The 27,918-nt window shown below is 40.6% G+C and overlaps 1 protein-coding gene across 1 annotated transcript in view; it reads left to right on the top strand.

Annotated features, from left to right (window-relative positions):
* FBN2 (fibrillin 2) overlaps window positions 1–27,918 on the top strand; it is a 363,281-nt gene that overhangs the window by 235,220 nt on the left and 100,143 nt on the right. Inside the window, exons 26-34 of the mRNA XM_060263402.1 lie at window positions 3,687–3,815; window positions 4,553–4,678; window positions 5,973–6,098; window positions 11,024–11,146; window positions 12,520–12,645; window positions 14,601–14,726; window positions 16,117–16,239; window positions 23,802–23,924; window positions 25,689–25,814. Coding sequence (XP_060119385.1) covers window positions 3,687–3,815; window positions 4,553–4,678; window positions 5,973–6,098; window positions 11,024–11,146; window positions 12,520–12,645; window positions 14,601–14,726; window positions 16,117–16,239; window positions 23,802–23,924; window positions 25,689–25,814 — 1,128 coding nt within the window. The remainder of the gene's footprint in view (window positions 1–3,686; window positions 3,816–4,552; window positions 4,679–5,972; window positions 6,099–11,023; window positions 11,147–12,519; window positions 12,646–14,600; window positions 14,727–16,116; window positions 16,240–23,801; window positions 23,925–25,688; window positions 25,815–27,918) is intronic.

The raw sequence follows: 27,918 nt of genomic DNA on the forward strand, positions 1-27,918 counted from the left end.
AATGAGGGATAGGGGCATCTTCTTTGGGGGCTCATAGAATTGGCCCCCTTGGTTCAATCCTTTTGAAACTTGGAGGGTGTTTTGAGGAAAGGCATCAGATGCTATGCTGCAAATTTGGTGCCTCTAACTCAAAGAACACCGCCCCCCCCACAGAGCCCCAGACACCCGCAGATCAATTTCCCATTGTTTCCTATGGGAATCGTTCTCCATAGGAAATAATAGAGTGCCCAGTAGACATTTCCCTTCAAGGGCCTTCAAACCGGGGAATCTCCTGCCTCCACCTGGGGATTGGCAACCCTCCCTCTCTCACACACACACACACACTTACTGGGTCTGGTTACTTGCTCTGAAAATGAAAGCAAAACAAACGGAAGCTGCAGTTGACCTTCCCCATGAAGTGCTTCCTGCTTCCCGCTCAGCTTTAAAGCACACAAACAACAGAAACACACATTTTAAAATGGGACCTGTTTGCAGGTTTCTAAACCTGCCAGAGTGCTAGAGGTACATGGTGACTGTGGGGGCTGGGCTTCCCCCTGCTGGCCAGCTGACTGAGGACATGGGGAAACCTGTAAAACCGGGGAATCCCCCGCTGGGACCTGGGGATTGGGAAGCCTACTTGACGACCCTTTGTTGTTGGAAGGGAAAGCTACTGGAGATGGCTGAAAGGTGTTGTGGTTTCATAATTATGGTAAACAAATCATGCAAACCAAAACTTTCTAGAGATTTCAAATCTGGAGGGAGTGGAACTGTTTGGACCTCGCAACAGTAGATATTCAGAAACAGTGTTCAGCATGATAAGAACATAAGAGAAGCCATGTTAGATCAGGCCAATGGCCCATCCAGTCCAACACTCTGTGTCACACAGTGGCAAAAAAAATTTATTTATATATATACACACACACACACATACACACACACACACACACACATTGTGGCTAATAGCCACTGATGGACCTCTGCTCCATATTTTTATCTAAATCCCTCTTGAAGGTGGCTATGCTTGTGGCTGCCACCACCTCCTATGGCAGTGAATTCCACATGTTAATCACCCTTTGGGTGAAGAAGTACTTCCTTTTATCCGTTTTAACCTGTCTGCTCAGTAATTTCATCAAATGCCCACGAGTTCTTGTATTGTGAGAAAGGGAGAAAAGTACTTCTTTCTCTACTTTCTCCATCCCATGCATTATCTTGTAAACCTCTACCCATGTCACCCTGCAGTCGACGTTTCTCCAAGCTAAAGAGTCCCAAGCGTTTCAACCTTTCTTCATAGGGAAAGTGTTCCAACCCTTTAATCATTCTATTTGCCCTTTTCTGGACATTCTCTAATACTATAATATCCTTTTTGAGGTGCGGCGACCAGAACTGCACACAGTACTCCAAATGAGACCGCACCATCGATTTATACAGGGGCATTATGATACTGGCTGATTTGTTTTCAATTCCCTTCCTAATAATTCCCAGCATGGCGTTGGCCTTTTTTATTGCAAACGCACACTGTCTTGACATTTTCAGTGAGTTATCTACCACAACCCCAAGATCTCTCTCTTGGTCAGTCTCTGCCAGTTCACACCCCATCAACTTGTATTTGTAGCTGGGATTCTTGGCTCCAATGTGCATTACTTTGCACTTGGCCACATTGAACCGCATCTGCCATGTTAACGCCCACTCACCCAGCCTCAACAGATCGCTTTGGAGTTCCTCACAATCCTCTCTGGTTCTCACCACCCTGAACAATTTAGTGTCATCCACAAACTTGGCCACTTCACTGCTCACTGCTTCACTGCTCATGATGTATACTTTCGCCATATGGGAGAAATTAGTTCATCAGACCCTATTGCAATGTCTGAACCTGGGACATTGTTAACTAACAGTAGGTGTGGGATAAAGTGGTGCTCAGGTATGACCAAACATTCATATCAGGATTAACTCAATTCATCATAGTTTTCAGATATTGGTTGTACTTGATTTTTGTGCATTCCAGAAAACAATATTAGCTCAAGTTAGATGAGAGAAGAGCTTTGCAGTTCTAATCGATAAGAACATCAGACAACAGGAAGACAATCACACTTTAAACCATTTTCTTTGAAGGTGTCTAAAGTATCTCCAGTAGTATTCAGGGCTTTTTTTGTAGCCAATCCTCCATGAGTTTACAGGGCTCTTAGTACAGGGTCTACTGTAAACTCCAGGATGATTGACTACCTTGGGTGGGTGTGGCCTAATATGCAAAGGAGTTCCTACTACAAAAAAGTTCTGGTAGTATGTTTTCACAAAGATGTCTTATCTTGGAAGTAGTATGTCTGAAAAGGATTTGGGAGTCTTAGTGAACCATATACTAAACACAAGTTAGCAGTGTGATTCGGTAGCTAAAAAGGCCAATGCAATTTTGTGCTGTATCAACAGAAGTATAGTGTCCAGATAATGCAAAATGATGGTATCACTTTGCTTTGCTCTGGTTAGACCTAACCTAAGGTAGTGTTCAGAGGAGGGCAATGATGATGGTGAGGGGTCTGAAGAACAAATCCTATGATAAAAGGCTGAAGGAGCTGGGTGTGTTTAGCTTGGAGAGGAGAGGACTGAGAGGTGATATGATCACCATCTTCAAGTACTTGAAGGGCTGTCATATAGATGGTGGTGCTGTGTTGTTTTCTGTGGCCCCAGTAGGTCAAACCAGAACCATTGGGTTGAGATTAAATCCAAAGAGTTTTCAATTAAATATTAGGAAGAACTTCCTGACAGAGCGGTTCCTCAGTAGAACAGGCTTCCTCAGGAGGTGGTGGGCTCTTCTTCTTGGGAGGTTTTTAAACAGAGGTTAGATGGACATCTGACAGCAGATGTCCAATGCTGATCCTTTGAATTTAGGGAGAGGTATTTGTGAATTCCCTGCATGGTGCAGAGGCTGGACTAGATGACCCTGGAGATCCCTTCCAAGTCTATGAGTCTAAGTGAGAGGATTCTTATGGGCGCCACCTCAACAAGGGAGGACAATAACCACATTAGTCTTTTGGACAAGATCATCTCTATAAGAGATTGTGATAGAGGTATCCCAGATATGGCTTTGCTAGGAACTATGTGTCCTAGGCTGATACAGCCCTTGGCAGAAGGATTTGCAAAAGATGGAAGTTCAATTAGGTGTGTTCGAATACTGGGACATCATAACTTCAGGGAGTTATTACTTTTCCTCCTGAGACAGAGGTAAAATTTCCATTCTTCCAGGTATTCAGAGGACACTAATCCAATTAATGTTTGGCTGATCTGTACTCTTAAGCGTATGTGGGGAAGTGGGCAGAGCCTCACAGGAATGTTCATTAGTCCATAATAATTGTTTGTTCTCTTTAAGCGGATTTGATACTCAGTTATATGTTGGTAAAGCTTAGAGAATATGGTGAGAGCTTTCCTATTGTTCCAGTATAGGAATGGAAGGGTGGAAAGTTCCATCCCCTGTTGATCAATGCTTATCGAACTGGAGACCAACCAGTAGTTATAGAAATATTACTAGCTATAACATATTTGTTGACCCATCCCAACAGATCAAATGTCAGTTTCAAATAAGACATCCTAATTCCTGTAGATTTCACATATTGTGGTATTGCCACTCTGTTTTGTAATTTAGGAAATGAAAAGCTAATTTGATTTGAGGTTTTGTGTGGTTGCCATAAAATGTCTTTGTCTTTTTATTTGGATTCTAGACATTGATGAGTGCCATATCTCGCCTGACCTCTGTGGAAGTGGTGCCTGTGTCAATACTCCAGGCAGCTTTGAATGTGAATGCTTTGAGGGTTATGAAAGTGGATTTATGATGATGAAGAACTGCATGGGTACGTGCTGTAGATTTTATTGCTCACACATTTTGGATCATATTAACAATGCTCATTTTTGATTGTGCTTGCAATCAGAAGTATTTTTTATTAATTTAATTAGACCAATTTCATGCTGTTTCATAAGCTAACACGGTAGCTTAAATCACACTGATGGTCAGAGGCATATAGCCAGAGGCAGAAGGTTGGGCCAGGGGCTGCGACCCAGAGGCTGGGGATAAACTGTACAGTATGGAAAGGTCTACACTGCATGAGCATTGGGTGGGGAGGACTTGAAGGATAGTTCTGTTTGCTCCTTGAGACACATGACCAAGGAGGAACTTGGGAGGAAATGCCTTGCACACTCAAGCAGGGATCCATGGTCTGAGGCCACTGCAAGGAGTGACACTGTTCTATTCAAGTCCCTTTGGGGCTTTTCCCCCCAAAGCCTCAAGGAGCAAGGCACTCCTGGACACCACACTGGGTATCACTATATTAGCTTTTAAAATGTTTTTTTTTCTTAATTAAGATTTTGTATGTCCCCCCCCACACACACACACACCTTTAATACACAAAACTCCCAGTTTCCAATGTAATTCCATTTTATGTTTGTTTATTGTGTAATCTGGAGGATATATTGTTACAATTAAATAGCCTCTAAGAGTCATAAGTTTCTGTTTATTTCCAGATGTTGACTGAATCTTATTTTTATCTCAAATTGTCCCCTTGATTTTTTTTTTCATATGTTGTCTCTCCAGATATAGATGAATGTGAACGTAACCCTCTTCTCTGTAGAGGTGGCAAGTGTGTGAATACAGAAGGAAGCTTTCGGTGTGATTGTCCTCTGGGTCATGAATTGTCTCCATCACGTGAAGACTGTGTGGGTAAGTTTCTTGGTATTTTAGGATGAAATTTTGTGTATATTGTAACATCATGGCCTTCAGTAGTGGTTATAATAATTCGCTATTCCTGAAGACATATTATTACCATTTATGAACCTGAGATTCATGTTAGTGTGAATGAGTCCCACATTTCAGTTTGACCCCAGGTCCAAAGTTAAATATCTAGAGCATGGTTGCTTCCTTCTGCCGCCTCTCACTCATTCCTGGCTATTGGCTTTCATGTGATTCTTGGTTTGAGGAAATCCTCAAATAGGGACAGTAATCCATACAACAGTAATAAGATCTTTGAGTAAGTGATGAAGCACCACTTTAAGGTTGAAAGGAATGCTAAGATCTGGATAAATCTGAAACCAGAAATAAAGTTCATTCATCGGAATAATGCAAATATATTGGCAGATCAATTAGTAAATCTCAAGAAGTTAAAAATATATCAACCAGTCACTGTTAATATCCAGTAGTGGAAGTCCACTAAAATAGTAATCATTCTATTCAAAATACTATATAATTGTCTGCACTCAGCAATGGAGACAAACAGTCAAAGTGACCAAGCAAGCAAGAGAATGCTAAATTATATTACTAATCTGTGATGTTTAAAACAAAAATCTAACTACAAGAAATCCAAGTGTATAGGCATCAAATAATCCAAATAGGGAAGATGCAAATCCATATTTTATGAAGGCCAGATGGGGTCCAAAGCAGTTTTCAATACAAGGCCAGCCATGGGCAGGCAAATGTGCCCTTTGGGGAAGAGTTCTATCTCCAATTATAAAGCAAGCAGCAGAGTTCAAAAACAAAATATTCGGTTTGTATTGTAAAAGGCCAAGGATTTTTTTTTTCCTGGCCCTGATGAGACAGGCAAAGAGAAGCTGGTCACAGCATCATGAAGGTGAAGTGACAATATGATTGCTATTTCTGTTGTCTGTTTATGCAGATTTAATTTTCATTTCTGTTGTTTTTATTACTGAGATAGATATGAAGTTGTTTGCATTTTACTTTATTCTAGAGCCAATTTTAACACGTTTTACTGTTCTAATATTACACTAGTAATATTAGAATACTAAAACCATGGGTGGATTAACCACATCACTCTTGTACGTCAAGAACTCACTCTTAGCTTTTTACTCAAAATAAGGTCAAAAATGTGTATGGAAACATTCTGAATGAAATTTGAACTAGTATCAGAGTCTGTTTTTATGTCAGTGCTAGCGTTTTATCTATTGCTACATTTTAAACTTCACAGTGGCTAAAGGTGAAATATGCAATTTTTGTTTTTCAGATGTTAATGAATGTTCTCTGAGTGATAACCTGTGTAGAAATGGCAAATGTGTGAACATGATTGGTACATATCAGTGTTCCTGCAATCCAGGGTACCAGGGTACTCCCAATAGACAAGGCTGCATTGGCAAGTATTGGATACTTTGACGTCCAGATTTTTGTTGGGATATAAAAACTTCACATTTGTATGTCTTGTTTTGTTTTATATATTTTAATAACAAACTTACGGGAATGGTACAGAATACAGACATTAAAAACATGAACTTGCATGTAAGACAAATTAGTCAGAAAAGTAATATGAATGGATGGAATCTATTGTATGATAAGAGTGTTAGACACCATATAGTTGCCATCAATAAGAAATATACTTTTAAAAAAAAATCCAAATGCTAGCATTGTCCAGAAAAGTTTGACTGGCATATTTATAATTGTTATAAACCTGAACTACTGAAACTTGTTCACTGTTTTGGATAGCAATGTATTTGCCCACGTTTATATTAAAAATCTATACACAAATGAAAACAAAAAAGAGCTTGCCAATACTTGATTCTGTCTCCTATTTTTCCAATTTTACTACTCAATTTTAGTAGAGTTTAAGCTCGCTTGTGGCATGTTTTGGTGCAGATAGCTCACAGACTGGTGTCTTCAAACAGGCCAACCAGGTAGGCCTCACTTGCTTCCGGCAAAGCACCAATATCTGTGCTCTAGAAGTGCAGTCCTAAGCAATTTTATGCACCAAGCACTGGGAAAGAAGTTTGCAGATCAGAAGTTTAGTTGACTTCTGATAACATCTTATTTCATGAAGAGCCACAGTATCTGGTCTGAATCAATGAGGTTTCTTGACTCCACCAGTAGAAGTCACACTCTTTGAATGACCTTTGCTGCGAGTTGCTTCCTGGTCACCTTTCCACTGGTGGATTTACAGGCAGTTTGCTTGTTACAAGCCATGTTCCCTCAAACTTCTCTTCCTTAACCCTTCCAAGGAATTCCATTATCTTCTTCCCCCAGAGTCATGAAAACTGGTTTCCCCATTTTGGTGTAGTGGTTTGGAGCCAGTTTGGTGTAGTGGTTAAGTGTGTGGACTCTTATCTGGGAGAACTAGGTTTGATTCCCCACTCCTCCACTTGCAGCTGCTGGAATGGCCTAGGGTCAGCCATAGCTCTTGTAGGAGTTGTTCTTGAAAGGGCAGCTGCTGTAAGAGCTCTCTCAGCCCCACCTACCTCACAGGGTGTCTGTTGTGGGGGAAGAAGATAATGGAGATTGTAAGCCAATCTGAGACTCTAATTCAAAAAGAAGGGCGGGGTATAAATCAACAGTCTTCTTCTTCTTAAAAAAAAGCTTCCTACAGGCACCAACCTCCTGTTATGCCTTCTCCTCAGTGAACTGCAGTGCCCTGAAGTCCCTCTCTTCCCTACCCACTGCCATTCTTTTTTCATTTTGAGTTTCATCAAAAGGGGAAATGGGGTCGATCTAACGCTAATAGACTTCGCTTGAAAATTAAAGCACTATGCATAATTGTAATTTGGGGTTCTATTGACCCTCAAAATATTTTTAAAAAAGATTTTAGCACTGTTCCCATGTTTAAATAGATGGACCAACACCTATTATTTTATAGAAAGGTGGAACAATCAGTGAAAACAAAACCAAAAAACCCCTCATAATTTATATCTACAGACATGTTTTTGGTTTTGAGGCTTCACAACACTTTTGGGATTGGAAGTTGCAATGACCCCCAAAAAAGTAGTCTTTGCAACCCGAATTGTTGAGTATATAGTAGGAGCAGATAAAAGCCTTGTGTTTGTGCTCTGTCAAAGCTTCCTTCATGCCCAGAGCCTCATGGAAAAGCTCAAATTGAACTGCACTGCACTTTTGGAAATGGGGTCATTCTATCCCCCAGCAGGATAAGGTTGGACATGTTTGAAGGCATCCTCTGAACCTCACTTTTTCCAAACCTCATGAGGCCATGAAACCTGGAACTCTAGCTGACCCCTGGTCACCAGTTTTCTGAACTAATTACTTCCCTTTGCCCTTCAAATTTTGCAAACCTCAGAGTGATCTTCTCAACTTTACATATCTGGGTAAGTACTCTAGATGACCCCAGCCACCTGTCCACTGAGCTGATTGGTTCTCTTTGTCCTTCAAATTTTCCAAATCTGATTTGATCATTTCAGTTTTACAAAAGGAAGTTAGTCTAGATGACCCATAGCCACCTGTGCACTGAACTGTTCACCTTCAAATTTTCCAAACTTCTGAGTCACCTTCTAGGCTTCCCAACCCTCCCGCCCTGGCGGGGGACCCCAGGATTTCCACTCTCTTCCCCCGCTCCCCATAAAAACGGAAGCGGGGGGAGGGGGGGAAACGGTGCCGGGGAGCATGGCAAGCTGCCCGATCCTGGATCGGGCGAGGCCACCGCGCCGCTGCCGCCCCCTCTCCGCCCACCGCAGCTGCTCCTCCGAGATGGGCCCAGGCTGAGCCCATCTCGGAGGAGCAGCCAAGAGGCGGCAGCAGTGCAGGGGAGGGCGAGGCATGCCAGGAGCATGGCGAGCCGCGAATCCGGGCCCTTCTAGGACGCGGACTGGCGGCTCACCACGCCCCCGGTCCACCTCCACCACCCCCCTCCGCTTCCACCCCAGAGCGCGCCGCTGCCGCCTCTTCTCTGCTCGCTGTGGCTGCTGCTCCAAGATGGGCTCAGGCTGCTGGCAGCCGCCGTTGTCGTCCTCGCACCAGCTGTGCTGGTAGCCGTGCTCCCAGCAGAGGGGCGCCTCCTTGGACCAGCCCACCGTGCCGTCGTCCTTCTGCAGGCACAGCACCGAGATGGCTGGCACGGCCCCGCTGCACGTCACAGCCACCACTGTGCCAAAGGGCACATAATGCAGGCTGCGGCCGGCCGGGCCGAAGGGGGTGGTGTAGGCCACCGGCCCGCCTTCCTCGTCCAGACCCGGGCACATGCCCTGGAAGGCGAAGCGGCAGAGGTAGCCGTCGACTGGCACGGTGCACGAGCCCTCCAGCCACTGGCCCTGCTGGTCGTCCAGCACCACGCAGCGCGGAGCGGTAGAGCTCCCGCCGCCCGCCTCGACGGCCGGCCGGGCCCAGTTGGTGTAGAAGGTGTCCTGCTCACCCTTGATCCACATGAAGCCCCACAGCGGCCACAGGGGAAAGCACTGGCGCGGCTGGCGCTGCAGGCCGATCCAGAAGAGGCACGGGCTCTGCTCGGGCCGTGACCCTGCCGTGCCCCGCAGCAGTTCGTCCACCTGGGCCGCCTCGTCGTGGTGCTTGACCGTGGCCAGGTTGCCACCCAGCTCCCGGCAGCTGCGCCAGGCGTCCAGGAAGCTCCGGTGCTGGAAGTAGACGGCGTAGCAGCCGTCCGGGCTGCATGCCGCTTCCGGCTCTTGTGCACCGCCACGCAGGGGACCAGCCAGGAAGAGCAGCAGCAGCAGAGGCGGCGGCAGCAGGAGTAGGCCTGGCAGCAGCGGCATGGACGTCCTCCCGCGCTGCTCACATCCAGCGAGCGCTCTGACAGGCAGGCAGGCGAGCAAGGGGCCCCCATCCCTTCCCCGGCCAGGCAGGGTGGGTTGGGGAGGAGGTGGAGCCACTCCTCCGGCTTCCCCACTCCCCTCCTTTCCCCTTCTACGGCGCGCACTTGAGCCCCTGCCACGGGGAGAGAAAGAGAGGGAGTCGACCAGGAGAAGGCCAGCAGGAAGGAAACCAGGCAGCCAGCTGCTCGGGGAAGAGGAGCCCAGGGGTCACAGGCCTTCCCCAAATCCTAAGCGACACCCCGAGCATCTAAGTTCACGGTACTCCTTATCCCTGGCTCGAACCACTAGGCCCCAGGCTCGCCTCTAGCTATAGGCACCGCCCCTCCCTCCCCGTTTTCAGCCATCAGGGCCCAGTCCTTGACCTTTCCTCTAAGCCAGGGGTGGCAAAACTTGCTTAACAGTAAGAGCCACATGGAATAAACATCAGATGTCTGAGAGCCGGAAGACATGAACATCAGATATTTGAGAGCCGGAGGAAGGAAGGAGTGGAAAGAAAGCTACTTTAACTTTAAATGCATTCTCCAAGCTCTCGGAGCAGCAGCCACAGCGAGCAGAGAAGAGGTGGCAGCGCTCGCCATGCTCCCCGGCGCCGTTTCCCCCCCTCCCCCCTAGCTCCACCCCAGTGTCTCCTGGCTCCACCCCCAAAGTCTCCTGGCTCCACCCCCAAAGTCCCCAGATATTTCTGGGGTTGGACTTGGCAACCCTATCACCTTCTCAACTCTACATATTTGGGGCATGGGTGTGTGGAAGGTTACAATGGTTGCTTTCTTTAAAATAAACAGTTTTATAGATTCCCAACTGTGTCTTCTGCTTTAAAAATGGTGGAGTCATTTTGACCCCATTTACGTTTTTGTGGAGTTTTGATGTTTCCAATGAGAAGTATTTTTGAACCCATTTCCAAATTTGACTCTCATAGAATCACAGAGTTGGAAGGGGGCATAGAGACCATTTAGTCCAACCCCCTGCTCCATGAAGGATCAGCCTAAAGCATCTCTGACAAATAATCATCCAGCTGCGTTTTAAAAACTGCCAATGAAGGGGAGCTCACCACCTTCCTCTCCTTTGTCCTGCATTTCTGAAGGAAGTTATTCTTGAGGCCTGAGTTATTTTCTTAGTAGCTAATGGCATGACAGAGAGTGCTATCAAGTTCCCATTGCTTTTTGGCTGTAATGTGTAGTATACCAAAGTAGTATAGCTGGGGTTTTATCACAGTGTGATATCACATTGATATCATAAAAATAAATTGACAAAATATTTTAAAATTCACATAATTGTAAGCTGTTTTACCCCTGTGCTCTTCAAATGGCACCGTTATCTCACCTATCTTTTACATTCTCATTTTTATTTTATTTTGGTCATGAATTCCATATCATAATAAAATCAATTAATGCCTAAGAGAAAAAGAGGAAGACAAAAATGTGGGACAGAAACTTAGTTCTTAAAAAAAGGAAATCTCAAAAAAATAGGTTGCTTTGTAAATGCCAAATATAATGTCTCTTAAATATTATCTTTCTAGACATTGATGAATGTATGATTGTGAATGGAGGCTGTGACACCCTTTGTACTAATTCAGAAGGCAGCTATGAATGCAGTTGTAGTGATGGTTATGCCCTGATGCCAGATATGAGGACATGTGCAGGTAAGAGAGTGACTAGCAGTTAAGTTTCTGCCTCACAGTTTAAGCCATACTAAGGAGTGTACCTAAACCCCAGTACATAGAAAGCAAATATACTACAGGAACTGACAGCATGAGCTCAAAACCAGAAAGTCTCTGTTTCAAATATCTCCTTAGCTGAGAATTCACAAGGTGTCCCTTGGCCAGCTACTGTTTTTCAACTCTTCATTTACAATATGCAATAATGCAGACCCATGTTACTAAATGTAAAATATTACCTGGATAATGTTGTTCAGGGGAGGGACGGTGGCTCAGTGGTAGAGTATCTGCTTGGTAAGCAGAAGGTCCCAGGTTCAATCCCTGGCATCTCCAACTAAAAGGGTCCAAGCAAATAGGTGTGAAAAACCTTAGCTTGAGACCCTGGAGAGCCGCTGCCAGTCTGAGTAGACAATACTGACTTTGATGGTCCGAGGGTCTGATTCAGTATAAGGCAGCTTCATATGTTCATATTTATTTATTGTCTTTATAGCCCACCCTTCCCATAAAACAACCTTAGGGCAGGTTTCATCATAGAAACAGACAATCAGCAGTTAAAACCCAATTAAAATTATATAAAATCCAGAATTACAGAACTAATAATTGAAAGTTAAAAGTGACAGATTCAGCCTCACAACACAAGTGTGTTCAGGTCCAGCATGTACTACACTAGGATCTCTTGGAGCTCTTCACAGTCAGACTTGGTTTTCACCATCCTGAATAATTTTGTGTCATTTGCAGATTTGGCTACCACATTACTCACCCGCAGTTCCAGATCACTGATGATTAAATTAAATAGTAGCACCCCCAATACTTATCCTGTTGGGACCCCACTGCTTACTTCCCTCTATTGTGAGAACTGTTATTTAACCAGTTTTTATCCATAAGAGAATCCATCCTCTTATCGCATAACTGCTAAGTTTACTCAGGAGTCTTTGGTAACATAACTTGTTGAAAACTTTTTGAACAGCCAGCTATATAATGTCTACCAGCTCACCATTGTCTACATGCTTTCCTTTCCCTTGGCTTATCTCATTTGGATCCTCTTTATTTTTAAAAAGCTATTTCTCATAGCTTCCTTAAGACTTTGAGGAACCTGATTTGGATCTGGAGAACTTGGACCCAACTCTTGCTAAGGAGATTGTCTCGTTTGACCCTAAGATACTGTAGACATTGTAAAAACCACACCAGCTAATTAGATACATGGAATTCTGCTGAAAATCATATCCAATAACAAAAGTGAACCCATTAGGGGAGGGTAGGATATAAATCTGATAAAATAAAATAAATTAAATACAATAATAGTGTTTTACAAATATTTGCCTATTAAGTATTTTGCAGTGATGTACATTTTCCCCCAGATATTGATGAATGTGACAACAACCCAGATATCTGTGATGGTGGACAGTGCACCAACATTCCAGGAGAATATCGCTGTCTTTGTTATGATGGATTCATGGCTTCTATGGACATGAAAATATGCATTGGTAAGTAATGTAGATGTAGATTTCAGAAGCGAAATTAACATATAAATCTATTCTTAGTATATCAAATCTGTAATTAAAATGTTCAAACATAGTTATACCACTAATGTATCAGCATGTAAATATAGAAATTATTTTAATGTTGTTTTTACAAAAGCTCTAAAGTAATTTGTTTAAATATTAAGACATTTTAAATGTTTTCTGTATGTACATTAAGTTTCTTTTAAAATGTCTTTCAAATGCTTTTTTTCTTGAGAAAAAAAATAATTTATTGTTTTGTTTTGTTGTCCAAAAAAACCACCCAATCCTTATATTGAATAGGCAAAGGGCATGGTCCTTTTGTGAATCAACACATTCACACAGCAAAGGCATCCCAGGATTCATAGAATCATAGAGTTGAAAGGGGTCATACAGGCCATCTAGTCCAACCCCCTGCTCAATGCAGGATCAGCTTAGAGTATCCCCAAAAAGTGTTCATCCAATGACTGCTTAAAGACTGCCAGTGAGGGGAGCTCACCATCTCCCTTGGTAGCTAATACCATTGTTGAACAACTCTTACTGTAAAAAAGGTCTCCTAATATTCAGCCAGTACCTTCCTACCCTTAATTTAAACCCATTATTGCAAGTCCTCTCCTATCTGCTAACTGGAACAGCTTCCTGTCCTCCTTTAATTGACAGCCCTTCAAATACTTAGAGAGAGCAATCATGTCCCCTCAACCACTTCTTCTTCAGACTGAAGGTTTCCAAATCCCTTAGCCTTTACTCATAGGGCTTGGTCTCCAAGTCCCTAATCATCCTTGTTGCTCTCCTCTGTGCCTGCTCCATTTTGTCCACATCCTTCTTGAAGTGAGGTTCCCAGAATTGCTCACAATACTACAGATGCAGCCTGACCAATGCAGTGTCTGCATAACCAAGCAGAAATCCCAGGTTTTTATAAAAATATGTCTTTAGAAAAACAAAAAAAGTTTTTTAAAAACCCTCACAGCATGAACACAATACATTACAAAATAAAAGTTTTAATGGCATTTGCAGTTGTTGTAGAAAGATTGTGGAAACTCTGAGTGAGAAGAGGATTGCTGAGGAAGGGAACAAAGGGGAAGGATTCAGTAGCTGAGAGGAGAGGAGATATAAAGAAAGAAAAGTACAGCCATGGACCCTGCAAGGTATAAGAGAGGGAATGCAGAGTCAAAGGCTGTGAAGGCGTGCTGAGTGTGAGCAAGGGGATAAAGTGGAAGCTGAAGCCAGTGGAGGTAAGCAGAGTGGATACAGGGATTGGGGGGATGTAGTAGGGTGTACAGGATTTCCCTTCCATCGCAGGTCCCCACTTGTTATCTTGTCCATATAATCTATCACATATGTACACAATAATCTGTATTGTCTTCTTTACATAAGAACATAAGAGAAGCCATGTTGGATCAAGCCAATGGCCCATCCAGTCCAACACTCTGTATCATACAGTGGCAAAAAAACCCCAGGTGCCATCAGGAAGTCCACTAGTTGGGTCAGGACACTAGAAGCCCTCCCACTGTTGCCTCCCCCCACCAAGCACCAAGAATACAGAGCATCACTGCCCCAGACAGAGAGTTCCATCTGTACCCTGTGGCTAATAGCTCTGCTCCATATGTTTATCCAATCCCCTCTTGAAGCTGTCTATGCTTGTAGCTGCCACCATTTCCTGTGGCAGTGAATTCCATGTGTTAATCACTCTTTGGGTGAAAAAATACTTCCTTTTATCCATTCTAACCTGACTGTTCAGCAATTTTATTGAGTGCCCATGAGTTCTCGTACTGTGAGAAAGGGAGAAAAGTACTTATTTCTCTATCTTCTCTGTCCCATGCATAGTCTTATAAATCTCTATCATGTCACCCCTCAGTTGACGTTTCTCCAACATTTCTTTAAAATAATTCTACTGTTCTTGGAAAAAATAGTTTGAATTTTCAAATAATATGCATTTACAGATGTGAATGAGTGTGACCTGAATTCAAATATCTGTATGTTTGGAGAGTGTGAGAACACCAAAGGATCCTTTATTTGCCATTGCCAGCTGGGCTATTCTGTCAAGAAGGGAACCACAGGATGCACAGGTACATTGTACTTTGATCAAGTGTGCCTTTTAATCCAAATTATTTCCTAAAACTAGAGATAGTTATTGTGGACCAGTTCTGTATATTTTTTTCAGCTTTATAGACACAGCAGCATTAACATACTTGAGTCTTCATCCAGTACACTCAGCACCATAGCTTGGTTGTGTGTAGTTAGTAACCACATAGGGGTAACCTTAAATAGCTATCATATATTTCTTTTCACATAGTTTCAGGTGGTAGTCATGTTGGTCTGCAATAGATTCGAGTCCTATAGCAACTTAGAGGCCCACAAGGTTTTTGAAAATCTTGTTGGTCTGTAAGATGCCGCGGGACTCACATCTTTCATGTGAGCTTTTCCAAATGTTGGCAACCACCTTGCAAAATAATATATACCCAGACCTGTGTGTGCAGAGTTATTGTCAGATTATGTGTGCTACATGTTTGAAATATTTTGCTTTGAGAACATTTACATTGCAGTCCTAAATGCACTTATAACTTTTTCAGTGGACTTAGAAGGGTGTAACTTTGTTTAGGATTGCTCTGCTAATAAAGCTCTACTTCAGTTCATTTAATTGATTTTCACTGGAATCACACAGGTCCAGCAATGCCTAGTAAACTATTATGCTTAAAAACTTTAAACATCACTGTTGTCTGATAGAAATAAGATTAACAGTGCCATCCTAAGCAGAGTCAATGGTCTTAGAAGGATATAAATTTGTTTAGGATGCCACTGATAGCTATTGAATTTTTGAATTCCTTAAAGACTACAAGAACATTTTAAATTACAAGGATAGTCAAATAAATATCCAAATATTCTGCTCATATAATTAAAATATAATTTTATATACTGGATTTCCAGGTTGTGTATCAGTAAAATATATATTTAGACTAACTTCAATTGAGTGATTCCAAGTGGTAAATGTGAAACTCTGATCTAATATTCCCGCAATACTAGAATAACAGTATTTTGTGTCACTGAATTTAAGACCATTTGGTTTGTCCTCTTAGTAAATGGTTCATTTTAATCATAAACACATTTACATAAAGTGAATCCCATTGATTTCAATGTGCATTTGACTGTTACTTTTAAAATGTTAAGATTATGAATGAATACAGATAATTTAACTGATCTTTGCTGTTCACTTATAAATTCACCACTGTCAGCATTAATTACCTCAAGAGTTAGTCCTCTGCAGCATCTCACGTCAAGGTGAGAAAACCTTTACATGATCTTGCACCTTATAGGGAAAGTGACATTGCAGGAGTATGGTATTTTTTTACATACCATTTTAATGAAAATAAAATAGTATGAAATCATGCTACTCAGTATATTAGATAAGCATGATTATCATTGATTCTGATTTCAACATGTGCAGTTTGGTTTTCTTAGATGTGGATGAATGTGAGATTGGTGCCCATAACTGTGACCTGCAAGCCTCATGTGTCAATGTCCCAGGAAGCTTCAGGTGTAGCTGTAAAGAAGGATGGATTGGAAATGGAATTAAGTGTATTGGTGAGTACAAACTGTTAGTTCAAGTCATCACAGTGATGAAATGGAGTTAAGTGGTTTAGTTTGTAGTTTGGGTATTTGTGTTGTAGCTGGAGCAGGATTTTTCAGGATGGTTTTTTAATAGATGGTTCTTTTCTGGATGATGACTGTTGTGGCCTAACTGGAAATAGTGGGGGGGGTTGTTCTTCTATAGAGAGCAACCACAGAAATAGCGAAGGCTGATCTGTCACCTGCAGAAGGGCATGGCGGGCCCTGTTCAATACAGCATAGTTGCCACAGTGGTACATACTAGGAATATGCAGTCCTGCATGAATGTTGAGGACAGTAAGGGCTTTCCCACCCCTAGCCATGTAATCCTGCGAGGGAGTATATTCACCATGATCTGGACTTCCGGGTTATGTCTCAGTGGGGGTCCACGGAGCTTGTCTCTAGCGGCCCCCCTGAATCAGGCAGTTGGAGAGATGCCACAGATGTTTCCTTTTAGCATGGGACTTTGCAAGAAGCCAGGACATAGCAACGGCTGTTCCTGTCCTTGTATGCCCTGAAGCTCCACCGCCATGATTGCCATTACGGCAGTAAGAGGTGAACACGCGACCGGTTGCTCTTTTTTCTCGTAACAAGCTTCTGATGCATCGCTTTCCTAAGTCAAGCACGGCAATTTTACTCGGCAAGTAAGTTTGCTTTCAATACCACTGGCTAATGGGTCGTTTTACATAACAACAAACGGGACAGTTCAAAGGAAGGGAAAGAGGCAAATTCCACCCCCCACCACCACTTTTCCGTGAATGCAGCTTCGGAAAGACAAAGAACAACTTTGAGCATTGGCAACAATTTGAATTAGACTGAATATAGATACTCAAATCAACCTGGATTATAATTGAATATGTGTTAATGAGACTATTATCTGACTATAACATGGTCTGAACAAAAACGAGATATATTTTAGAGAGATTTGTCTTTGCCGCCTGAGTGCAACTAAAATGGCAACAATCAAAACACACGGCTGGAGGAGATTTTGAGAGACATGCTAACTGGGTCTCTGAGTTACTTTTCAACTTTGATTAATAGACTGAGTTATTTGGAAGAGAAAAATGTCATTACCGACTTTCGGTTTCGGCGACATGCAGCTAGAAGCGGCTTGAACCAACGTGTCCATAGCCGCTTTTAAATCAGTTCGTAGAGGGGTTACCCCCGAAGGATGACTTGACTCTGGGGCCGAGGAAGGGTCCCAGAAGGCAGGGGGCTTGAGCAGTAGAACAGGGGTGTCAGTGGAGGCAGCTGCTCCCCAATCCCGCTTGCTCCTACCCTCATCGCTTCGATCGCCATTTTTAAATGTCAAAAGGGTCAGCCACCGGCTTCTTTCTCTTTCCTTCTGCACTCTACATTTTGGACCTTAAATCTTCCAATATCAACATAAGTGGCATCGATCCTTCTACTATTGTGTTTTTCCTATACTATCTTTTGAATGGCAATATCTCTGACAAGCAGGAAAAAGGAGAACCAGGACTGAAGCAGATTTCAAAAGACTGAGAAGGGGGAGGGAACTCTCCCTCATTCTTTTTCAAGGCTTGCAAAAGTTTGTGCATAACGTGGTAATATTGAAAATACCTGCATGAGGAGACCACACCAATCTTTAGTTATATAACAGACTTGATGGCTGAACTTAACTGATCTGCTTTAAACCCCCTTTAGGGGAGAAAAATGTTTTGGATTTTGGGAAAGATGCTGACTTGCAAGTGTATATGGATGTGAAAGACAGCTGGCTTAAAAATACTCTGAAGCTTAAATTGAAGTGCTCTGAATGAATTTATAAGAGCTCTAACTAACTTTTAAAGGCTGGTGGGTACTTGATATTGACTTATAAGACATAGTAGGATCTCTGGCTGTAAGAAGAATATTTCTACAAATTTTCAAAGTGGATTTTTATCTATTCTTGTTGGATGATATGGATATAACCTTTTAATCCCGCTTTTATTTTTTTTCTTTGCCTTCTTTTTATCTGTGGCTGGATTATTTTTTGACATGGTTTTAATATTTTTTGGCTTGGGATTCCTTTTTTTGTATGCACCCTTTATTCTTTATTCCTTTTTGTATCACCAAATAGGGGAACTTTTTCCTATTTTCTAGTATTTTTGCCTTTTCTTTTGGGAGTGCCTTATTTCCTTTTTTTTGTTTGGATTACTGGCTTAATTTTTAATTCTGGATCTCACTCTTGGATTACAAATAGGGCATTCAGCCCTGGATTACAAATTTACACCTTGAAGTTTCTGAAATTTGAAGTTATTTGAAAGACGTGGTGATTTGGATTCTTTTGGAGGAAATGGAGATTAAATTGAGGTATGCTAGACAAAAAAATTTTGAACATGCCAACAAGCCTGGAAGGTGGTTGGCTTATAGGATGAGAAAAGAGAAGGCCAAAAGAATAATTACAACACTAAAAGATAAGAAAAATAAAGAGAAAACTCAAAAGCAAGAAATATGTCAACTTGTGGAACAGTTCTATAAAAAATTATATGAAAAGCAAGTTTATAAAATAGATTTAGAAGAATATATCAACCAAAATAATCTCAATAAATTTACAGAAGAACAACAAAAAACTTTAAATGAGCCAATAACAATAAGGGAACTTGGAGATGCAATGGCATCTCAAAAGAATGGTAAAACTCCGGGTCCAGATGGTTTACCTGCAGAATTCTACAAAGTTTATGAAGAGTCTTTACTCTTACCATTTAAGCATCTTATTGAAAAGATTCAAGAGATGGCCAAATACCAGTTTCATGGCAAGAAGCTACAATATATTTGATTCCAAAAGAAAATAATGATTTGAAAGATATTAAAAACTATCGTCCAATTTCCCTCTTAAATGTGGATTATAAAATTTTTGCTGCAATATTGGCACAACGTTTGAATAGAGTTCTACAGTCTATAATACATTATGATCAAGCACTGGTTTCTTCCTAGAAGATATTTGAAAGATAATGTCAGAACAGTTTGTAATATTATGAAACTCATCCAGAGAAACAATTGGCTTTAATTTGTTTAGATGCTGAGAAGGCCTTCGATAATGTTCGTTGGCACTTTATGCTACAGCAACTGAAAGGCATGGAATGTGGTGAAAACTTCTTGAGAGCAGTAGAAGCAATATATTCTTCACAAAATGCAAGGGTGACAGTGAACGGCGAAGTAACAAATGTCATCAACATTCAAAAAGGTACAAGACAAGGCTGTCCATTGTCACCTCTGCTTTTTATCTTATCTCTAGAGGTACTGAACAATCAAATAAGGGAAGATACAAGTATAAAGGAAGCTGTGATAAAAGATGAACAATATAAACTCAGAGCCTTTGCAGATGATCTAGTCTTTATACTAGAACAACCAATGGATTCAATAGACTGTCTCATAAATAAGATTAAACAATTTGGTTACTGGGCAGGATTAAAGATTAATTACCATAAAACAAAATTTTTGACAAAGAATACGACGACGGAAAAAATTCAATCCTTCCAGCAAAAATCAGGGTTTTTGTATGAAAAATGAATCAAATATCTAGGTGTTATTTCAAATAAGTGTAGCAACTCAAAAATAGATAATTATGACAAACTACTTAAAGAAATTTAAAATGATTTGGAAAAATGGCATGACTTGAACCTATCCCTAATGGGAAGAATAGCCTTAATAAAGATGAATATCCTCCCAAGGTTACTATTCCTGCTTCAAACTATTCCAATATTTTTAAATAGTGGATTTTTTCAAGAACTGAACAAGATGGTCTCCAAATATGTTTGGCAAGGCAAAAAACCTAGAATTAAATTAAAGACATTACAAGATTCTAAATTAAGAGCAGGTTTGGGCCTTCCAGACTGGCAATTGTATTATAAAGCTTCTGTGCTTCTATGGGTAAGAGACTGGATACTACTAAATGATAAGAGACAATTGTTGTTAGAAGGACATGATCTTACTATGGGATGGCATGCATATTTATGGTATCAAAGACTTGAAGGCCATTCCTATTTTAAGAATCACAGGTTTTGAAAATCCTTGTACCATAAATGGTCATGGCTAAAGACCAGAATTTATCAAAAAATTCCAAGATGGGTTTCTCCAATAGAAGCATTTACTCATCCAAATCTCCTAAAATCAAATCAGAATTATAGGTATGATGGCCTGTTGGGAAAAGATAACCAATTGAAAACCAAAGAGCTGGAAAATATGGATATCAAAATAAACTGGTGGCTGAGAATGCAAGTTGAATCCAGATATGCCGAAGACAACGCGACAGGTTTCAATAGCGAACAATACTCATTTGACAAAAAAATTTTGGGTCCACAAGAAAAGCTAATCTCCAAATTATGTGCATATCTACTTCAAATGAAGACACAAGACGAAATTGTAAAAGATTGTATGGTCCAATGGGCAAAAAAAATTGGTCATAATATTACATTAGAAGATTGGGAGAGACTGTGGAAGCTCAACGTTAAATTAACTAGGTCAGCAACTTTTAAAGAAACTTTAAACTTTGTATAAGATGTTTTATAGATGGTACTTGACTCCACAGAAATTGTGTAAGATTTATACTAATATGTCTAACAAATGTTGGAAATGCATTAAACAGGTTGGGTTTTTTTACCATATGTGGTGGACATGTGAGACAGTGAAGGGTTATTGGAAAATGGTGCATGAAATATTACAGACGATTATGAAGACACAGATTCAATTCAAACCAGAACTATTTTTATTGAACATATTTCCTGAGGATTATTCCAAAGAAGTGAGACATTTGTTGGCACATTTTAACACAGCAGCCAGGATTCTCTGTGCCGCAGAGATGGAAATCTCAGGAAATTCCCATGAAGATGGACTTGGTGGGAAAAATTCTGGAAACAGCAGAGCTGGACTTTCTATCCCAGCTGTTGGCTGGGAGATCTAAAGAAGAAGCAAGAAAATACTGGATGAAATTTTATGCCTGGTTAGACACTCAAGACTCTTAAGATTCTCTGGTGTGAACTTATTTCTCTCCCCCCCCCCCCCTGTATTTTATATTACAAAATTGCCTTTACTGGAATTGTCAAAAGTAATAGATAACTTTAACAAAAGATTTATACTATAAAATTTTAAAATGTTGATGATGTTTAGTATAGACATAATAATATGGGACAATTTATGTAAAGAAAATATTGTAGATGTAAGCTTGTATTTTTCAAAAGTATTTTTATGCAGAATAAGGTGAACTGTATTGTGCTTTCTATTTCCCCTATCCCCTACCCTTACTCTTTCTGAAACCAATAAAACTCTTTAAAATTGAGAAAAATGTCATTACCAAGCGAAATGTTTTATAAAAAAGATATAATGGATACCATAAATTCTCTAAAACAAGACCTTGGTTCATTAACAGAGTTGATAAAAAAAAGCAAATAGGAGCTTTTATGTTGAAAGCTAGCGAAATCTCAAATCTACATGAGCAGAGTGTTAAAGAGATCTTGGTGACGTCTGTGAAATTGGAACAGGAGAGTGATCCGCTGGGAAACAAACAGAAGAAAACCAAAATGGAATCTTATTGCACAGTTAAAAAGGACCGAAAATCAAGACTGATTGAAGTTTTTTTGAGAGGAACAAGTGGCATGGGATCCTGACTATTTTTACCTAGAGGGATGACTGCACTAAGGAGAGAGGAGGTACATCTCAGCAAAAAAATCAAGACGTGGAAAACTTTCAGGAAGAAGGGTATTTAAACTGTTTCTCTCTCTGTGGGTAATTGGATATGGAATTCTCAGCAAGAACTGACATGCGATTTTAAAAGGCCAAGTGAGATTTTTTGGACATGTTAAGTTGTTCCTCCTAGAGCAATATGGATATAAGAGTTAAAGGACTGAAAAGTTTTGAAAAGAATTTTATATAAATCAATAGTTAACTTGGATTAATTTTTAAGAAGGCAGACAACACAATTATTCTGTAATCTGGTAGATCTGCTCTTAATATGTTTGTTTGGAGAAATTATTTATACTGAGACAGATAAATTACTATGTTTTTTCTGCTTGTTACTTTTTTTATCTCTCTACGTTTTATGATATTTTAAATCTGATTTCTTTTTCTTTCCGTTTGAAATAAGTAAGTTAGAAAGATAACGATATTTGTTTCTTATGCTCATTTTAATGACGACATTGTTAAAATAGCAAGTTAGTCTGTATTTTTAATATGGTTAAGCTTAGCCAGTTAGTTCTGTATTGAGACTTCTCTGACTTTTTTATACTTATATGTGCTGAAGAAGAATAGTTTAGACTTGTATTTTAAGTAGTAGTTTAGTAAAAAGTGTATAATGAAAGATAAAGACAGTAAAATATAAGGGGAAAATTTAATACTTGCAGGTAGAAAGAACTGGGTATTTCATTTGGAGGTAGAAATGTAATTGATATATTTGCATTTTTCTTTGTTTCTGGTCTCCCACTCTGTATCCACCCCTCCCCCTCTTTAATGCTTCTGTATCTATGCTTATGCTTTTTCTGTTTATAGTCAAAATCAATAAAAATTATAAAATCTATCCACCATGATCTGACCGAGAAGGTAGAGCATGGGCTGCATCTTTACTGGGCTATCTTGGCACAAGTCCTCTGCCTCCATAACTCCTGCTGAGTGGAGTCGGATTCTAGTATGGTTGGGGACCAAGCCCTGGACTGGCACAGGACCAGAAGGAACAAAGGGAAGTTCTGGCAGAGGAACTTCTTTGGTAGACTCCTTTGGCATGTTCTGGAGGCTCTCCCACCCCAGGTTCCTCAGGGACCAGTTCAGGAGCAGATGGGACAGAGGCATCTCCCTTATGGGATCTTGCAAAGTTTCCTGTTCTCCAACAGAACATGTCTTAGGCTCCTCAGGCTCTTTGAAGGCTTTTTAGTCAAAGTCCTGAGCCTGCTCACTGGGAATCATGGCACTATCCATCTTCAGGGTGAGAGGGAGAGAGGAAGTGGTTTGACAATGATGACAGTTCAGTCATCGAAAAGTGGGTTGGAGGTGCATGGGAGTGGTCAGGACAAAGAAAACTGACAGAAACAGTAATTCACTTAGTGTAGAGGTGTCTTGTTAGCTGAACCATGTAACAGAATGATCCAATTTAAAATTTGTGAGATGAATTTGTTATGCAACATTCACTGTCTATTGCTAAAGTCCTTCTGTGGCTACTGCAGTGGTGGAAAGTACTGTCAAGTCACAGCTGAGTTATGGCAACCCCATAGGATTTTCAAGACAAGAAATGTTCCAAGGTGGTTTGCCATTGCCCGCCTCCATGTCACAATCATGGTATTTCTTGGCAGTCTCACATCCAAATACTAGCCAGGGCTAACGCGGCTTAGTTTCTGAGAACTGACAAGATCAGGTTTTCCTGGGACATCCAGGTCGGGGCCTTTGTGCCTATTAATACTAACTATAGAGATAACCTGGAGACTGAGGGCTCATTTGCACAAAAGACTGCTTATGCAACATCTAATAGAGATACTCATGGATGTGCCAACAGTATCTTCTGTGAGCATGTGTGAGGTTTTGCTCAGCCCCTTTCTAATCACTTTGCTCTTTGGCAGATCTTGATGAATGTTCCAATGGAACTCACCAGTGTAGTGTGAATGCTCAGTGTACAAATGCTCCTGGATCTTATCGCTGTATCTGTGCAGAAGGATTTACTGGAGATGGAGTTACTTGTTCTGGTATGAGAATACTAAGGCTTTTTATGGAAGAACTGTATGCCATCTGCTTGTTTCCTGCAGAAGCAGAATTCCCTTAGGAGCAGTGACAAGTGAAGGAGAAATAGTAAAAGATATACGTGAGGATTTTTTCACAGTCAGAAAGCCCGTTTGTAGTACTAGCTGACATTTATTATTTTGGTTTTCACAGTATGTGCTGTGCAGTCCAGGAAACAATTGTTCTCAGCATTTTTTTCTTATCCAGTCTGCACACATTCTTTTATTAGTCAGCTATCAGTTAGACAAGCTCCATGGCAGGGGATCAGAAAACCAAGCTATTTCCCAAAAAATCAGGAATGAACTGCTTTTCTAAGCCTGATACCAAAATGGAGAGACGCCATTCTACTCCTCATGATCTGAACAGGATATGAACTGAATCTTCCCTCACACCACCCAAGGAACACCAAAGCTCCTCCATCCATGATCCACAGCAACTACACTCAGATCTTTCCTAGCAGCCAGAAGCCATGAGGCTTCTCTGCAAGACTTGTGCTGCTTTGTTGTGCCTGGAATGTTTAAATGACAGTCTCAGGGCCCCTGAAGCATGTCTTTTTCTGGAGTGCCTGAGGATGCCCTAGACCCCAGTTGTCTCAGAGCACATTCCTCTTGGACTGTTATCATGAGAGTGCCCTTTGGCAATCTTCATGAAAAGAGCCCTAGGATATAAAGTTTCTAGGGTACTTGACATCATAAACTGGGTATTCATGTGCCCAGGAAAAATAACATGTTCTAGAGTTTCTTTCTGATTTGCACATTCCCTGGCTTTCCAAGAAAAGAGAAGCCATTCTTGAAGACATAACATTCAGCTCCCAGTCCAGCAAAGCATTATGAACTGAAGAAGTTCATATAATAATAATTTTTATTTGTACCCCGCCCTCCCCGCTGAGGCAGGGGCACAAATATTCCAAGTCAGGTTCAACAACTTAACTACTCAAGCTCTTTTAGTTTTGTTTCTCCAAAGAAAATTTAATCCTTGTTTTAATACTATGTGAAAAATTGGCTTTCCTTGCCAACATGTTATACTTTTCCATTTAGAATTGGCATTGGTTATAAAATTCCAAATATTCAGATTAAAATTTTTAAATGCACTCATACTGGCATATGCTCATTTCAATACACTGAAACCAGTGACAAATACTATCTTTTAAAGAAGAATTCTCACAGTTTTCTGACTTCAAATACTTTTTGGCACATAGAATCATAGAGTTGGAAGGGACCTCCAGGGTCATCTAGTTCAACCCCCTGCACAATACAGGAAACTCACAAATACCTCCCCCTAAATTCACTGGGTCTTCATTGCTGTCAGATGGCCATCTAGCCTCTGTTTAAAAACCTCCAAGGAAGGAGAGCCCACTACCTCCTATTGATATAGTATTTCTTGAAAGTCTGAGCACTATGCCTTCATATCACACTACACACAACCTTGCCGTTTTGAAAACAGGATATATTCTACAAAGGATAAAATATGCATTTCCACTAAGAGACTTGAAATAGTGAAGTAAAAAAATTAAATAAAAGGTTATTTTTAGTCATTTTCCTTATTTATTTACTTCATTTATAGTCCATCTCATTTTCAGGCTTAGAAAAACTACACAATTTTGTTAGCCAACATTTAAAAAAAAATAATTTGGACAAACAAAAGTTGAGCAAACAAAATTGGCCTTGAGCAAAAGGGAAAAAATCCTGAAGTTATAACATTCTAATGATAGCATTAATTATGTTCAACAGATATCGATGAGTGTGCAGAAAATATTAATCTATGTGAGAATGGACAATGCCTGAATATTCCCAGTGGATACCGTTGTGAATGTGAAATGGGCTTCACCCCAGCTTCAGACAGTAGATCTTGCCAAGGTAACTAAATACTACTCCTCCAACTTCATTTTATGAGTTTAGATTTCCAATTCCAATAACACTTAATGACATAACAATAGCTTACAGAGTTTAGATTGAATGACAGGGAAAAAACCCCACAAGAAATACCAGGAAAAGTTTCAGCCTTCAGTTCAGTAGAATGATTGATAGATTCATATCGTGTAAAAGTCATATTTCCCCCAACCATGAATTATTTTGCAGGCCCAACTATAATAAAGACGGCCTTATTTTTAAAAATGCTTTCATAGCCTTATAACAAGTGTCTACAACTTAGTTTTGATTGACTTCCTCTTTGCAGAGTGAACCCAGGCCCAGTTACTTCTCCTATGCACTCAGACAGCACCATACAAATGAGCTGTGTCTTTATCTCTGCTACTGGGAAGAACCATATCCCATTCTGGACCTGTCTGTTCTGGAGCTTGAAACTATCAGATTCTCTTTGCCTTCTACTAGATTCTTCCATTTGCATCATAATTTTTTTTTCTTCTATAGTTCTTCCCTTGATTTTCCCCTTCCTGAAACAGAGGTTTAGAAAATTATATCTTGTTTCCTAAAAAGATATTTAACTTCTTAAACCCTTGTTGCTTCTCTGAGCCACCCATTCTCTAGCCATTGTAAGTGTCATAGTAACATTATTGGTCGTGATAATGATTTTGTTTCACACATTTAAACTGAAAATATGGACTTAGCAGGAATTATTAAAATACATTTTTGCAATAGTCTTCAAAGTACATTTGTTATTAATTCACATTAAAGTTACATATTTCCTGACTCCAAAGGCATCACACAGTTCGGAGTTAGATTGAGTCCTTAACACAAACACCTCATTCAAACAGCTCTTTAGTGCAGACAATTTGAATACCCATCTCTGTACAACAGTAAAGGTAATGTATTCTTACCATTTGTGAAAGATTTTTCAGGCACACACCTGCATTTAAGGGTGTGCCTTCAGTCATACCAAAGCCTCAATTAAAACCAAATTAGTTGTTTCATGTTGACATGGGGTGATAGCTGCCAAAACATCCAAGAGTGTACCTGCTTAAATATTTTGCCAAGTTTTAGATAACAATAAAACCAATTAACAAGATGAGATTCCTTTGCCTTGGGTAGCAAAATTATTGTTACTAATACTATGCCTGTCCATGGAACCAGCACTCACTCCATTTTAAAATATAGATAAGGTTTGTTTACAAAAGAGAATAAAAGGTAAAAACACCATGTAGGGGGAAAAAGGAGTGTGCAGGGTTCAAAGGAATACACAGAATAACAAACCTCTCTAAACTACTCTCACAAACACTTGTTTTCAGCCATTTCCTGGCTCAAGGTTGCAATAAAGATAGCAGTAACTTAGCAGCACTGTCTTCAGTCAGCTTAGTGGAAGTTTTGGAGGAAAGTTAGATGGCCAACTTTCAGATAGTTAACTGGACATCTCCCAGGTGAACACAGTTAACAGGTGAATGCTATACAGAGCTGTTATCACTAACAATGACCTGGATATGCATCCAAAAACACTTGTAAACCAAGGGTGTTACTTTTTACAGTCTTGTGAGCAAAAATTCTACTTTGTGAGCTAGTGGCATTAAAGTTGTGAGCTACTGCATAAATTAGTGTGCTCTGGGGTCATCCTTCCTGAGCTAAGACAAAAAAGTATGAGCTGAAGCTAACTCAGTTTAGAGGGAACACTGAAAGTGACACTGGACACAGTATTCCAAATTAGGCAGCACGATCCATCTATACAATGGCATTACAATATTGGCCCTTTTATTCTCAGTCCCTTTCCTAATAATCCCTAACACAGTTTGTCTTCTTCACTGATGCTGCACACTTGGTTGACATTTTCATTGAGTTATCCGCTATGTCCCCAAGATCTTTTTCCCTCTCAGTCTCAGCAAGTTCAGACCCCATTAGGCTATACTTGAAGTTGGGATTTTTTTGTCTCAGTGTGCATCACCTTACATTTACCATGATTGAACTTCATTTGTCATATTGTTGCCTACTCACGCAGTTGGTGGATGTTTTCTCAGAGCTATTCACCATCCTGAATAATAGAGTGTCATCTGCAAGCTTGGCCATTCCACTACTC

The sequence above is a fragment of the Heteronotia binoei genome, unplaced genomic scaffold, assembly GCF_032191835.1.
Source record: "Heteronotia binoei isolate CCM8104 ecotype False Entrance Well unplaced genomic scaffold, APGP_CSIRO_Hbin_v1 ptg000055l___fragment_3, whole genome shotgun sequence".
Taxonomy (NCBI): domain Eukaryota; kingdom Metazoa; phylum Chordata; class Lepidosauria; order Squamata; family Gekkonidae; genus Heteronotia; species Heteronotia binoei.